The 15,227-nt window shown below is 43.6% G+C and overlaps 3 protein-coding genes across 5 annotated transcripts in view; 1 reads left to right on the forward strand and 2 right to left on the reverse strand.

The window, feature by feature from the left end:
• The window catches only part of smad10a (SMAD family member 10a), a 30,487-nt gene extending 29,918 nt beyond the window's left edge, over window positions 1-569 (reverse strand). For both annotated transcript variants that reach the window (XM_079175469.1, XM_079175468.1), the window contains exon 1: window positions 312-569. In XM_079175469.1, the coding sequence (XP_079031595.1) occupies window positions 312-315 (4 nt within the window). In that variant the 5' untranslated portion in view covers window positions 316-569. The remainder of the gene's footprint in view (window positions 1-311) is intronic.
• A 5,127-nt stretch (window positions 570-5,696) lies between these two features.
• On the reverse strand, window positions 5,697-8,662 carry snapin (SNAP associated protein). Its single transcript, XM_079176624.1, has 4 exons — window positions 8,534-8,662; window positions 8,079-8,125; window positions 7,824-7,942; window positions 5,697-6,613 (listed from the first exon to the last, which is right to left on the reverse strand). Exons 1-4 carry the CDS (start codon window positions 8,647-8,649, stop codon window positions 6,506-6,508), a joined length of 390 nt encoding a protein of 129 aa, XP_079032750.1. The 5' UTR covers window positions 8,650-8,662; the 3' UTR covers window positions 5,697-6,505.
• Window positions 8,663-8,740: 78 nt separating this feature from the next.
• chtopa (chromatin target of PRMT1a) lies at window positions 8,741-14,503 on the forward strand. Of its 2 annotated transcripts, none has more exons than XM_079175595.1 (6): window positions 8,741-9,010; window positions 9,795-10,763; window positions 10,932-11,082; window positions 12,989-13,163; window positions 13,245-13,397; window positions 13,526-14,503. In XM_079175595.1, exons 3-6 carry the CDS (start codon window positions 10,942-10,944, stop codon window positions 13,741-13,743), a joined length of 687 nt encoding a protein of 228 aa, XP_079031721.1. In that variant the 5' UTR covers window positions 8,741-9,010; window positions 9,795-10,763; window positions 10,932-10,941; the 3' UTR covers window positions 13,744-14,503. The 2 variants fall into 2 exon arrangements, with proteins under 2 accessions (XP_079031721.1, XP_079031720.1); XM_079175594.1 differs by having other exon boundaries at window positions 9,795-9,884.
• The last annotated feature ends 724 nt before the right edge of the window (window positions 14,504-15,227 follow it).

A 15,227-nucleotide genomic window follows, 5' to 3' on the forward strand; every position in this document is an offset into this window, starting at 1 on the left:
TAATCTGACAAATAAATACATTTAAGACATAACTTCTGTTTGTACGAGGACTCATCTGTGTGACTGCTTGAAGTTGAACAAAGAAGGTAATCAGATAAAAAAGCAGATGTAGGCCAGTATGAGCGGTATCATTAGAAGACTGAGGGAGCAGAACCGAGCATTTGTTGCGAATAAAAGCAGGTTACAGTAAGCAACAATTTAGCAAGCTAATGTGACCGACTTCCCCCTCATATTCTCGGTCAGGCTATCCTGGCTGCAACGCTGGAGAGGGCAGGAGAAGGACGAGATGGAGATACATAGTTTGTACTTACACATCAGCCAGAGTTGAGAGAAGAAGTTGGACAAAAAGATCGCTGTTGTACTCTAGATAGCTGTACGTGTTGTGTGTTGACCAGAGCTGCTATCTGTGTTCATACTCTTTGCATCAGACCTGGGTACTGCTCTGCGTTTCAGGGCTCGTTGTTCTAAAGCCCTATAATGGACCGAGCTAATGTTTATTCCTCGTACGTTGCACTGTGCTAGCTTGATGTTTCTCGGTTGTTTTAGCCTTTTATCAGCCCTACTGTCTCCTCGTGCATCCTGTCTGTTCCCCTCGCGCACGCCACAATAACAATAGACGGGAGACGTCGTGCGCGTCAGTGTCTCGACATGCTGCAACCAATAGGCGGTCAGGTCTCACAGGGAATCCGCTTTCGGCCAATAACGTAGTAGTTCTCACAAGAGGGCCGCGAGCCAGGGTCTGTCTGGTTCGTCTAGATTGACAGGTCCGCGAGACTGTTTTTTTAAGGTGGCGCCGCTGAGATTAGCCCCCACCCCCACCCCAACACACACACACACGAACTGCAACTGTTACTTGAGCACTCCACTCTTTAATGGTCAGAGTTAACATGCTTAAGAAAATACGCCATATTCTGTGACCTACCATATTCATGTGATAAGGGAAGAAATGCATTAGTTCAGTCTTGCAAAATGTACAATTGTATGACAGACAATGCATTTTGCATTACAGCTTCCTCGGGCTCAATAATAGCACAGACTGTGATTCAAAGTGATTTTATTTCAAGAACATGACAGGAGCTCTACAGAGATTGGATAGCCTACTGATGCCGGTATTTGAGAAGTATTTATGATTTTGTTTTAAAATGACGTCATGACGCCATGTGGAGTCCTCTCGGAGTCGACCAGACTAATCAAATGCTTTCCTATACTGAAGCTGTCTAGGAAATCCATGCTCTCATTAAAATGATCTCTTTCTACTAGAATGATCCTATATGGCCTTTCCTCCAGTCTATCATGCAGACAGCGTTGCTCGTAAGGTGCTTAGAAAGAGAACTCATCAATATGTTATCAATTCTGTCCAATAGGCCTACTTTCATGTTGTGGGATGCAATGAACATTCCAGACTTTGCCTTATTTTGATAAGCTTGTTGACAAATGAGTAATGTAAGAAACCGTGTTGCACAAACTCAAAAAGTTGACAATAATGTATATCTTCCATCCATCCATTTTCCTCCGCTTATCCGGGGTCGGGTCGCGGTGGCAGCAGGCCAAGCAGGCTGACCCAGACTTCCCTCTCACCCGCAACATTTTCCAGCTCATACTGGGGGATCCCGAGGCGTTCCCAGGCCAGCTGGGAGATATAATCCCTCCAGCGTGTTCTGGGTCTTCCCCGGGGTCTCCTCCCAGTTGGACGTGCCCGGAAAACCTCCAGTGGGAGGCGTCCAGGAGGCATCCTAATCAGATGCCCGAACCACCTCAGCTGACTCCTTTCGATGCGAAGGAGTAGCGGCTCGACTCCAAGTTCCCTCCTGATGTCTGAGCTCCTTACCCTATCTCTAAGGCTGAGCCCGGCCACCCTACGGAGGAAACTCATTTCGGCCGCTTGTACCCGCGACCTTGTCCTTTCGGTCACGACCCAGAGTTCGTGACCATAGGTGAGGGTAGGAACGTAGACCGACCAGTAAATTGAGAGCTTTGCCTTCCGGCTCAGCTCTCTCTTCACCAAGACGGTCCGGTGCAGCGCCTGTTTTACTGCTGCAGCCGCACCGATCCGCCTGTCGATCTCCCGCTCCATCTTACCCTCACTCGTGAACAAGACCCCGAGATACTTAAACTCCTTCACTTGAGGTAGGCACTCCGTCCCCACCTGGAGGGAGCAATCCACCGGTTTCCGGCAGAGCACCATGGCCTCGGATTTGGAGGTGCTGACTCTCATCCCCGCCGCTTCACACTCAGCTGCAAACCGCCCCAATGAATGCTGGAGGTCACGATCCGAGGAGGCCAACAGGACCACATCGTCTGCATATAGTAATGTATATCTTAGAAACAGCAAATAATATACAAACCTAAAAGCACAAGCAATATGTTGGCATTATTATGTTTAACTTTTACACACTTTTCATCACCTAATATCAAACCAGATTAATATCATTCGTTATTCTTTCACATTTATGTCAGCAGAGAATGCAGTGGCTCCCATAAACAGAGCTTGAAACACAGAGGAGTGGAACATGTCTGTATTATTCAATGGAAGGGGAAATAAGACCCTGCAGACACGGTTTAAATGAAGTTTAACTTAAAACAGGGGTGGATCTAGAGGGGGCAGAGGGGGCCAGTGTGCCCCGTAATAAGCCTGCCCCCCCCCCCCCCCTCTGGCCTCCCTAACTGTAGCAAATATTTTCATCCCACATTTATCCCTCGAGAAGGGAAATTATAATTATTCATAGCAGTGATAAAATATACGTTAGCACTGAATTAGTATTATAAGATAAGATAAGATAAGATAATCCTTTATTAGTCCTGCAGTGGGGAAATTCACAGGATCACAGCAGCAAAGTGGACAGTGCACACAAGATACAGAGTAAAAAACAAGAGCAACAGTAATATAAATAAGTAAATAAGTAATAAACAGTAAGAGTATCAAGTCAAAAGTACAAAAGTACAAAATCCACAGTAACTAAGTATAACTAAGCATTAAAAAACTAAAATAATATATATACAGACAGTGTGTTTCTATTGCACAGATTTCTAGTGTTTTTTGGTGTTGTGTGGTCTACTGGGAGCACAGCTGGTTGTGCACCCTGACAGCAGCAGGAAGGAAGGACCTGCGGTACCTCTCCTTCATACAATCAGCGGGTGGCTGAAGGAGCTGCACAGAGCTGCCAGGGCGTGCTGCATGGGGTGGGTGTTGCTCATCAGGGATGATAGCTTAGCCATCATCCTCCTGTCTCCCACCACCTCCACCGTATCCAGTGGACACCCCAGCACACTGCTGGCCTTCTTGATAAGTTTCTTCAGTCTGTTCCTGTCAGCTGTCGAGATCCTGCCACCCCAGCAGACCACTCCAAGATGGCTGATGCCACCACAGAGTCAAAGAAGGTCCTCAGGAGAGCTCCTTGCACTCCAAAAGACCTGAGTCTCCTCAGCAGATAGAGCCTGCTCTGACCCGTTTTATAGATTGCGTGCGTGTGATCAGTCCAGTCCAGTTTATTGTTCAAGGTAACACCCAGGTACTTATGAGATCTCACGATCTCAATGTCCTTTCCCTGGATGTTCACTGGTACCGGAGGAGAGTGTTTACCCCGGCGGAAGTCCACCACCAGTTCTTTGGTTTATTGCATTTACAGTTATGTGTCTTGTTAGTCTTTTTAAGAACCAAACCTATGGGGTGATAATTGGATTGCAGTTCTATAGCACTTTTCTAGTCTTAGCAACAACTCAAAGCACTTTTCAACACAAGCCAGCATTAACCCATTCACTATTAACATTCATTAACACTGGTGGAAGAGTCTAAGGTACCACCTGTTCCTCAGGAGCAATAAACATTCACATGCACACTCACAGCTAAAGGACACTTTGACATGTGGATTGCAGCGGCCAGGTGGAGGACCTGGATTTTGGGGCAGCAGTTGGCCGTTAACTTTCTTGTATAACTTTCAGGATAAGTCCCAACATGTCAAATCTATCTCAACATTGGCCTTGCAAGGTTCAGGGCTGATTTAAAACAGTAGATGGCGTGTTGAGTCACGGTACAGTACTATAATTTAGTTTACAGTTAAAAAAACGTGCCTATAAATCCAGATTGCCATGACATTTGATTCCCCAAGGTTCCATTCTTAGGCTGCTATTGTTCAACCTGTGTATGACACAACCAGTTGCAACTCCAACTCTTCTCCTCCCCTCTGGTAGGACCTACAGAGCACTGTGCGCCAAAACCACCAGACACAGGAACAGCTGCTTTCCACTGGCCATCACTCTGATGAACAATTAATCAGTCATACTGCACTATTACCTCCATTTGCATACACAACATATCCTCATACAATGGAATCGTGTGTTTGAATCGAAACAATCACACTGTTGAGTCGTGGTGAAGAACTCTTCCGTCGCACCAGAAAAACGGAGAAGGCTGTTAAATACTGAGAGAGGAAGCAGCAGAAAGCGAAAAAGGAGTGAAAGTGAAGGCAGAAAAGTTATTTCACAGATCATTGGGCCTCTTTTGGCTGCCATAGCACTCTGCTAGTAGCAAGACACAAAACAAGTTAGTTAGTTTTTTAATAGCCTCAGATCTGAGCTTCCACATTTGCAAAAAAAAAAATCTGAATTTTATTATCTCAAGCATAACAAGAATTACAGGTCTCATGTCCAAACTCATTCATGCCTTCATTTCAAGCAGGTTACTCCTGTTCTTAAATCTTTACACTGGCTCCCAGTTACGTGTAATGTATATGCTGGTGATAGGTAATAAATCACTCAATAATCTCGGGCCAAAATATGTTTCTGCAGGGCCCGGATCTTTAAGAAGCAGTCAACTGGTAGAACCTCAGATCAGAACCAAACAGGTTGAAGCAGCTTTTAGCTGCTGCACACAGATGGAATTAACTTCCAGCTGATCTCAAATGTACCAGAACCCTTGCCACCTCCAAATGTAAATGAAAAATGCTGTTCTCCTCAGGCCTTTGATTGACAGGTTCAGGCTTTACTGCATTTAAACGTGTTGAACTAAAACATAACTGTAGTTCTGTATTCTATTCTTTCATTTGCCAGGCGCAGGGTTATTGTTATTGTCTGACAAACGACCAGTTGTTAATTAATGCAGAAGTCCAGAGCTTGCAGAGGACAATATTGCTAAAAAACACTATCAAAAGTGCAAGTAGCTATGTTCTGTCAAGACAAGATTTTCAGATTGGAAAAAACTATAATCAGGCCAATTATATTTTAGAAAATGTGCAATTAAATTAGTTACATGGAGTACTTGATTACATTTTTGATTTACACTTTAAAATATTGAAATTCTAAAACTGTGAAACTTTCTTGATTAAAACCAATGCTATTAACTAATGAAAAGTAATTTGATATCAAAGTAAGCTATGTCTCCATGAACAGACCCAGATCTGGCTTCGCTTCCGCCTTCAACCTGCAGTTGGAAGCTCCGGTGAGAGGAGAGCTCCTGCAGGCAGCAGCGTCTCCTCCTCCGGCCAGCAGCAAAGCTTCTACTCGCTGCTAGAAAATACCAACACCACGCTGCTGGATACGGCCTGCGAGGCAATGGAGAACCAGAACCAGGACAGAACAGGGCATCATTTCGGACCCTTTAGCAGTAAACCAAGGGTTTCTTAAGGGATTCTTAAGTGCTCGGAAACACCACTTTCATCCAGGAACAGCAAAAATCCACACAAAAAAGTTCCTGATTGTAGCTTTAATGAATATTTGTTTTTTAATATGGATGTAGTTTTTATTCATTTTAATTTACATTAAAAATGGAAGATGAACCTTTTGAGTTAGTGTTCCTCTTGCGTTTCAAGAGTTAAGTCCTCCATGTTACTTACATTTTTTACAAAATAAGCAACAACAACTTACACAAAAGAAACAGCATCCCACATGTTGCAAAATACAAACAATACAACTGTAGTTTGTCTTATTTGATTTGAACAATTGTAAATGCTGAAAATGCAAAATTTGCAGAGGAAATGTCTTGAGATGTGTAAACTAGAAACAATTTAGTAGGATTCAATTGTTGTGGCTGTGTCAATTGTTTTTAGTATAAAGGTGCAACATTTTCAAGGTTCACATTAGATTGTGTAATGTATTGAGGTCTCGGTTAAATTTCAAATGAATCTGACCCAACCCCAGTGGCCAGACCAGTGCATTATAGTACATGTAGTCATTTGAATACATCCATGAGTGCCACATGATGATGGCGTTGCTGTGGTCTTGCGTTTGAATCCCTGCCAGTTACGGTTTAGCTGAACTTTAAAAAAAATAATAAAAAAAACTTCCAGCTGTGAAACAAGGATCTGATATTTGTTGTCATTTTACAGCTGCCTAACGCAGAACACATAGCAGCCAGGATTTTTATTTCGATTACAACATAAGACAAAGCATTGCAGGCCAGCATGTCACTGGACAAACAGCTAACCAAACGTCAAAGGAAGACTCATGCTCCTCCTGTTGCAGTCTCCAGTAATGATGTGTCAGGACAGTTCACAGAGCAGGAGGAGGAGGTTCAGGGTTTACTGGGGGAGCGGGAGGTGAACACTCCTGAAGCCTCCAGCATGGTCTTTCGCCGAGCTGTCTCCTTAGCCACATTGTGGTTGAGTCGTCTCAGACGTTCCTGGGGAAAGAACGTTTAGGTTATGTGGTTGTTTCATATACTGTTTTACCGTTTGTGTGCCCTTTTCTGTTTTTAAACATTGAGGGGTGATAGTAATAGTTATTAGCAGTAGTTGTAACAGTACAGTAGTACATTAAAACATTTTTCTCTTAAAATTAGCAAGTATATGCACGTTTTTTTAAAGATGGGAAAGCCTGTTAAAAAAAGACAATATACTCCTTTCCAATTGCCAGTAGACAAGGATGCATTTCTGTCACATTAGACATCACAAACGTGCTGGAAAACAGGGTTAGAAAACAGTAGAAAGCAGCATAGAGGCCAGTGAAAATGTTACAGTGCTTACTTCTTCTTTGTATCTGTTACTCAGATACACAGTTATTCAGCCTCTTTGGAACTCAGTGGTGACTAATTTGGAACAATGTTCAGGCTCTTCTTGGATGGAGGCAGACCATTTGTGGCTGAGATGACAAAGAGTCACGAGTTGCAGCAGAAAAGGGGTGAAAATTAGCGTTTACATAACTGCCAATTGGAGCTGGGACCAATAAATACCTGTGACTACTTCAGGTCACTTGTCCTGGGAATGAATACCGTTGGTAACCTTTCCCACTAAACACAAAAGCCAAATATTAGAGGGTGTTTGTGCATTTGTCTAATGGAAAAGGGGCTTAAGTGGTGGTAGTGGTAGTAGTAATATAATACTAGTCATACTTTTTCAAGTGTTAGTTTTAGACTAATAGTGGGACAGGTATTAGCAATGGTTGCAGTAGTAGTGGCTGTTTTAGCAGTAACAGTAGCTGTCTTTGTGTCCATCTGTTGAATGTAGGTCAAACTCTTTTTCCTCTGTTTTGGTCTCCACCACCCACTGAGGGAAATACCCGTTTCTTTAGCACTAAACGCTCCACCGTGTTCACCAGCTAGTCTCTAACAGTCTGTCTGCTGTTTTCTACTGGGCAGGTAGATTACAGTTGGTTTTTAGAGCTTTTTCTCTTAAAAGAGCCGCTAGAAACCAGAGTGATGAGAGCACAGTTTGAAGGCCAGAAAACCTAAACAAGTTGAAGTTGCTAAAAAGCCTTATAGAGCTGAGGGGAACTACAGAGTCAGTAATAATTCACAGTGGGTTTGTCAATGAGAGTGACACCTTTTGCATAAAAAAAGTAATCGTAAAAAAGTATATTAATAAGTGCAGCTTTAAAAGTCCCACACCACTGACCTGAGCATTCTGCAGGATGTTGTTCACCAGCACTACTCTACGTCTTGCATTCAGCAGCTTCTTCACATAAGGGTCCAGGTCTAGAGCCACCTTCTGATGTTCGTTTATCCGGCACAACTCTGCACAGAATGTATATTAAGAGACACACATGACCAATCCGATGGTTAGTAAACAAGCTATTTAATGTACTTCATAAATGGATCTTTAAAAAAATAATGTTACGTTTGATATATATATATATATCCAATAAATTACCTGTGGCCAGATTGTCTATATGTTCTCTTAATTCTACCTGGCTTTCTCTGTCAAGAAGAAAAGAATCCCATTAATCCAGAGGAAGGACAGATTACACAAAGAAACCAATGCACCCTTTACATCGGTTGAAGTGTAGAATAGTTGTGCAGTTTCACGTTCTCTTCATCGTTTGTAAACACAACAAACCATCACAATAAGCACACACAGAAGCTGGAAACAGAATGGGAGATGTGACATATCAAAGCTAAAACAATACAGGTTTATTAAACCTGAGGGAGACATGACTAACATATGTATAGAAACGTTAACATTTAAATAATAAACAGCACCGGATCGATACATCCTGGAAAGTCACGAGACAGTCAAGGGGCTGCTAGCACGGACGACAGCAGGGGTGTGATCCAGGAGACGTTTAAATAACGTCAGTTCACCATTCAACAAGGAGCCGCGTCTACCTGACTGAGTGTACATGCACGTCGAGCTGCTGGATAGCTGGTCTCAGAAGGTCGAGCAGCCCCTCCGCTACAGCATCTTTGCCGGAGGAAGTCACTACTACAGCCGCTGTCGCCATTTTAGTAACCCAACAACACTGGCAGACAGACCGGAAGCTACGTCACGTCCCCGTGACGTTGCAGACATCTCCATTTTCTTCCAGTGGTCAGTAAATGAAGCTAGCAGCACCATTTTAGGGAGACTCGCTGTAGAACCTGTTCCAGCATTTTGCGAATAGTCTGAGAAAGACCCGAATTCAACTAGAGTTTGCTCATTTCTTACAGCGCTTAGCTAGGAAGGTAGCATATTCTATGTTGTATTTTAACACAAGAGTGTAAGGACAACCACCCGGCCACACCGTGCCGGTAACGTTACCTGCTAGCTGCTAAAGCTAACCCTAGCTGGCCGCAAGGCTCATCTCGACCGACGCATCATTCACTGTAAGTAAAACATGCTGGAAATGATTATTGTAGGCACTTGAATTGTAATTGAGCTTCTTAATTCATCTTGAGTTGACACTTTGGGCTGCTGATGTAACGTTAGTGGTTATCAGAAGTCCGCGTCGGCCCAGCTAACTATACTTGTTTTTGTTAGCTAAATTAAGCTAGTTTCTTGGGATCAAGAGTAAGCACATATATAAAGCGTACTCTGTGTTCTTGACTCTAAACCACATTAGTGAATGACGGTATCACAGCGGATTAAAGTGCGTCTCTGAGCATCGAGACATTCAGTCCTACAACCACAGAGCAGGTTATCAAACGTTCTGCTTCATTTAGACCGCAGGGGTACAGGAAAAGTGGCACTAAAGTCACTCGGTTATTGGAATCCAAAATGCATGCTCTCATCACTTCATGGCACACGTTGAGCTGCTTATGTTTGTCCATCTGTGAAGACCAGCAGCTGTTGAAACATTTCACCCGGTCCACCCATTACTGTGTTAGGGATTATTGCACAGAGGCCACCATCTTGTGATTGGGTTCAGATGACTTGTTTGGTAGTTTCAACATGTTTGCTCCAAAGGGAAGTTACATTCCCGACTAGCATACAGTGTTTAAATCACCCAGGCAGAGAGAAATAATACTATGTATAGGTTCAGTAATTATCTCAAATACAGCAATTGTGCTTACAGCATAGATCAGGGTTCAATAGTGTTTGGTTGAATCCGAATCCCTTCTCATGACTACCAGTTGACCGTGTTTTATTTTCTGTCTTGTCTGTTTCCAGGAGCCTGCAAGCGAAGTCTGCCAAAATGAGCGCAGCCTCCTCCCAAAAAGTTGTGCTGAAAAGTACCACCAAAGTGTCCCTGAACGAGCGGTGAGGCGCCACGCACCCTGTCAGCTGTTAGACACCGGAGGCCAGGGCCAGCCGTGTGAAGGTTCTAGTGCTCCCTACGGAAGGCCACTGTTGGGGGACCGGACCCGACATGGATGCTATTCTGGCTGTCCCCAGTGTGTGCACTGCTCACTCAACTTTGTTGGTTCCGTCAACATTATTTGATGCATCTGCAGAGTTAAATGTGAGAAGAAGGGGCTGGCCCGGGCCAAATATCTTGTGTGAGCAGTGCACACATATAGACAAGGGGAGGGGGTAGTGGTTGTTCTGGGTAAGCCTTGGCTAGCCTATGCTGGACCAGACCACTGTCCTACAAATGCCCTGTTACTTAAACAGCACAGTATACATCAAGTATACACCTATAAAGGGGAGAGGAAGGCTTAAACTAAACCAGGAAGATGGGGCACCTCTTAATCCTGTCTGCCTCTCTCAACCCAGTGAAAGTGATGCACATTCTCCTTTTTATCCTCCTGTTCTCTCATTCTTTCTCTTCTCTGCTGAAAGTCTATAAAAGACCAGATACTCAGTCCTAGCTTGGACGTGACAAAGAGCTCCCTCCCATCTGAGTCTCTCCGTGGTTTAACCACAAGTCACGGTCCATGCTGTAAGTGGCTGGGTGGCTAGGCACTCCTCCAGTCCAGGGCCTCTGCTGCTGCAGCAGGACGACACCCCGGCCAGTCAGCTGGAGGCCTGTAAGTGGCAAATTGCGCTCTTCTTCTGTCCCCTTCTTTCTGCTTCTGTCCCTCAGTCTGTCTTTACTGTGAGTTTCTCTTAGTTGGCCTTTCTTCTTGTGCTTGTTTGAAAACCCGTGCTAAATTCAAGTATAAATCATTCTGGATGGTCATGTCATTGAGAGAGAAAGTGAGTGCCAACGAGTGGAACCTTGCTTAACCAAAGAGCCACCAGTCTGTGTGGCTTCATCCATTCTATGAGAAATTGACTTGATGTGGAACCCTGCTTCCTCCTCCTCTGTATATCCCCTGTCCCCCTCTTTTACTTCCTCCCTCTTTTTCCCTCCCAACTCCAAAGCTTCACTAACATGCTGAAGAACAAGCAGCCCGCTGCAGTAAGCATTCGAGCCACTATGCAACAGCAGCATTTGGCCAGTGCCCGCAATCGCCGGCTGGCCCAGCAGATGGAGAACCGGCCCTCGGTGCAAGCGGCTCTGAATCACAAGCAGGTGAGGGCAAAGATCAGAGGAGCTGAGTGTCAGTGACCCTGTTCCCACATAGAGCCATGTTTTAAACTGTAGACTGACCTGCACATATACTATATTTACTTCTCAGTAATGGTTCCATTTTGTTACGCAACCCTAAAATCTCAGCTCACCAAAACCTCATGTGCGGATAGTTCATAACGTCACCACTTGAACAAACCACAGATCTGCATGAACACAGAGGATTATTTTCCACCAGGTAGTTACTGATTAGAAAAATAAAGCATTACTATGATTTTATGTGACGATTCAGACTGACACTATTTTAGCAATAATTCTAATATATCTCACCTTGTACTTTGTCACACAGTTAAGCAATGTAACACAAAAACATTTGCACTTCTGTGTTTCAAGGACATAACACGAGACTCTACTTTTGCATGGAGTCCATGTCTGGAACTGGCCTTGTTCAGCAGAGAAGAGAGATTATTCAGTTTCATAGCCTTTTGTGAGAGTGCGTACAGTGTAACACTGGTGTGTTTGGAACGTTCTTATTTTTGTAATGAATAAGGTTTAACAAAATCTTTGACACTAGACGTATTGGTAAAGAGGGACCAGTCACATTAGTTCATGTGAAAAACACCAATTGTGACTTTTTTCTTTACTGACAGCCTTTAAAGTTGATGAAGATGATAATTACAGATACAGCTGTTTTTATTCTAAAATACAGTTGGTAGATAAAATAAGTATCCGTTCTTTGTTCAGTAAGGAGAGAAATAGTATTAAAGTGAGATGTTTTAGTTTGTTTTCCTGCAGAAATGGATCCCGTAGCTAGGGATAGACGTCACCACCAGAATGCACCATTAAAAGAACATCTTCACTGCCCAACATGGACACAGTGAAAATACTTTCTTTAAGTAGCACCCATGTGTCTCCTGGGTTTGAAAGCAGCCAGCTGTATGCTAACATGTTAGCATACATGTTAGCATATAGCTGCTGGAGGTAGAGGGGGAATGCGACTCTTTGTCCATATTACCCAGGGATATGGAACTGCTTTTATGCTACAGAGTGACCAAAATAGATTAATGCAACTGTAAACCAAACATTTCAGTTTGACATTTCCTACCATAAGAATTGGTTAGTTAGCAGTTCCTAGTAGAGAATCTGATCTCTGATTGTGTGGTTGGATAATGTGGAATTATGCACACTGGCTTTAGTTAAATTGTAAATTGGTTGTCATTAAATTGACATAAGCGTTCCAATGTGGCTGAAACATGTCCAGCATAGCCAGGTCTAATGAGCTGGTGGAGTATTGAATGGATGTTGAAGCGCACTTGAACAAACTGTGGGGGTGGAAATGAGGCTTGTGCACCCAGTTCTACGATGATTGAGATTTATAACAGATGCGGTGTGATGCGGCTTTATAAATCTAATCAAGTCTGCATGCCAGTGTTAATGCGTACTCCCAGTTTTAATCATGAATCTACATAGGCAAGTTTATTTGTATCGCACATTTCAACAACAAGGTGATTCAAAGTGCTTCACATAAAAGCCTCAAAACAGAAGGCAAAAGAAAAGGAGATTTAAAAACAATTAAGAACATTCATTGAAACACTAAAAAGCAGTGTAAGAAATAAAATACAGTAGTAAAATGCAGAAATTGATTAATATCCTTCAATGTGGTTCAATTAAAGGCAGCGGCAAACAATCTGGATTTAAAGGAGCTGAGGGTCTCAGCAGACCTGCAGCTTTCTGGAGTTCTATGCATCTGTCCTCTTTTTGTCTTTACACCGGGCTACTGTCTCTTGAATGCGGCCTTGATTGAGCACCTGTAACCACCACCTGTAGCATGACGTTTCCTCACAATTGCCCACCTTGTTTGGCTGATTTTTGTTTTGTCATAATAAAATCTGTGGATAACTTGTGTCAGAGCCTGAAGCAGCGCCTGGGGAAGAGCAACATCCAGGCCAGGCTGGGCCGGCCTGTCGGGACTCTGATGCGTGGAGGAGCTGCTGGAGGTAGAGGGGGAATGCGAGGGATGATCAGGGGCGGCCTCCGAGGACGAGCCAGAGGGGGAGTGATGAGGGGAGCCCTGTCCCTGAGAGGTAGAATCTGATCCCAACTCTTTGTATTTACTGTTGGTCCTGGGTTTGCATTGAGTGACCATATGTCTTTGTGTTGCACAGGCAAGCGAGTGTCTTCTACAGGTGGGCCCATGCGAGGTCGTGGCTCTGCTGGCCGTCTGGCAATGCGTAGAGGAGGCCGCCACCGTGGAGGAGTTCCTGGGAGAGGAGGAGGAGCTCTGCCCAGAGGAGCAGCACGAGGAGGAGTAGCCCGAGGTCAGGGGATGACTATGTTTTACTTTTCTCTTATTGAAGTGTGTAAAAGTTGTAACAGAATGATCTTAAATAGACATTGAGTTTAATGGTTGACTATTAATCACTGTGCTGTGTGCGTTGGTGGACAGGCCGTGGGGGAACAGGCCGTGGGGGACTGCGTGGCCGTGGTGGTTTTGCTGGTCGAGGTGGTCGAGGCCGCGGACGAGGGCGAGGTGTTGGCCAACAAGCTATGACCCGTGAACAACTAGACAACCAGCTGGACGCCTACATGTCAAAGACCAAAGGCCACCTGGATGCTGAGCTGGACGCCTACATGGCCCAGGCAGACCCAGACAGTATGGAGTGATGCTGAAGGACTCTGAAGCAGACACATCCAGTCACTGCAGAACTGTACAGCTGAACTCGCACATACATTGTAGTTTTTCACCAGATTAATGGACTCTGAATTGATCATGTTTGTAATTTAGATGAGTGGTGACGGTCCAGGACTCTTAGCTTTGGAACTGCAAGAAATCAAGGTTTCCCTTGATTGTGCTTCGACCACTACTCAATTCTGCATCAACCTGCTCGTGCAAACTCCCTTTTAAATCTGGAATAAATGTGTGTGGGACCTTTTTAAACATTAACAAACTCTGCTGTCTGCAGACATCATTTTTTATAATCATTATTCCTTTTTTTTTTAAATATATGACCTTAAAAACACTTCAAGCATCTGGGACAGATGTCTATAATGATCTAATGATGCGTTTGAACTTCTGTTGAAACCAATTTTGAATTACACAGATTTGTTTTTTTAAACTTTTATTCTACATGTGATTTTAGCACTAGTGTGCTCAGACCTTTTTAAGGATTCATTTATTGGCCTGTCTTGGCGACATTTGCAATGCAACCTTTTCTAAAATATTTGTTAAAAGAATGTAAGCAAAGAGTTTCCATTTGCCATTGTTTTGTATTTAAAGATGTAGTACTTTGAAGTCTTTTGTTCCTCTGTATCTTCCACCTGTCGCCGTCCTTCAGTGGACATTCTCAACTTGTACTTGAGAGCATTTGTATAACATTATCCAAAGCAAGTGAAATAGGTTTTAATTAAAATGGATAGGATTTCCTTAAGTGTGTCAATTGAATGAATTAATGGCCTTGAGTAAAAATGGAGTGAGTTGAAATGTTGTGTATCAATAATTCAATTAGCCAGTAATGGCAAAGTCCAAAAACATGCACTCAAATGAGATCCTTCCCCAGTGTAGCTGGGTGGGATGGCTTTTATTTAGGGGGGAATGAGATGTTAACCTTTTGACCCCTTAAAGGTGAGGGTTGTCTACGTGTAACCCATCAGTTGCATGAGACAACAAGCACAAGGTTAATAAATTGTCATTGTACAACAGGGTTGTACTGAAATGCGGTGTGTAGTCTGCATAAGAAAATACACACTTAAAAAAACCAAACTATACTACTTTGTGGATAACTTATCACTCTTTCCAGACAGCAGCGGGGTGAACAAGCTGGCTGGGTGTGTTTAGTCTTTTAACATCCTTTGGGCTCACAGTCTCACTGATGCTCAGTAGACGGTACCAGTAGTAGACGGTACCAGTGATGTTCTGGTCCGCTTTAATCCCCCCTGTAGAGCCTCCTGTCTTGGCCGTACACATCCCATGAGAGTTTTTTAATGTTTCACTCACGATGCTTTCTATTGCTCCTCTAACAGTTGACAAGAAACTGGCATGGGAATTGTGCTTAGTTACGTTTCCCTAAGAAATACAGCCGTTAAAGAGCTTTCTTCACCAGGGTGGAGATGTGTGATGACTGTCAGGATGGTGTTAATGTGATGGGGAG

This window comes from Pholis gunnellus (assembly GCF_910591455.1).
Source record: "Pholis gunnellus genome assembly, chromosome: 16".
Lineage (NCBI taxonomy): Eukaryota > Metazoa > Chordata > Actinopteri > Perciformes > Pholidae > Pholis > Pholis gunnellus.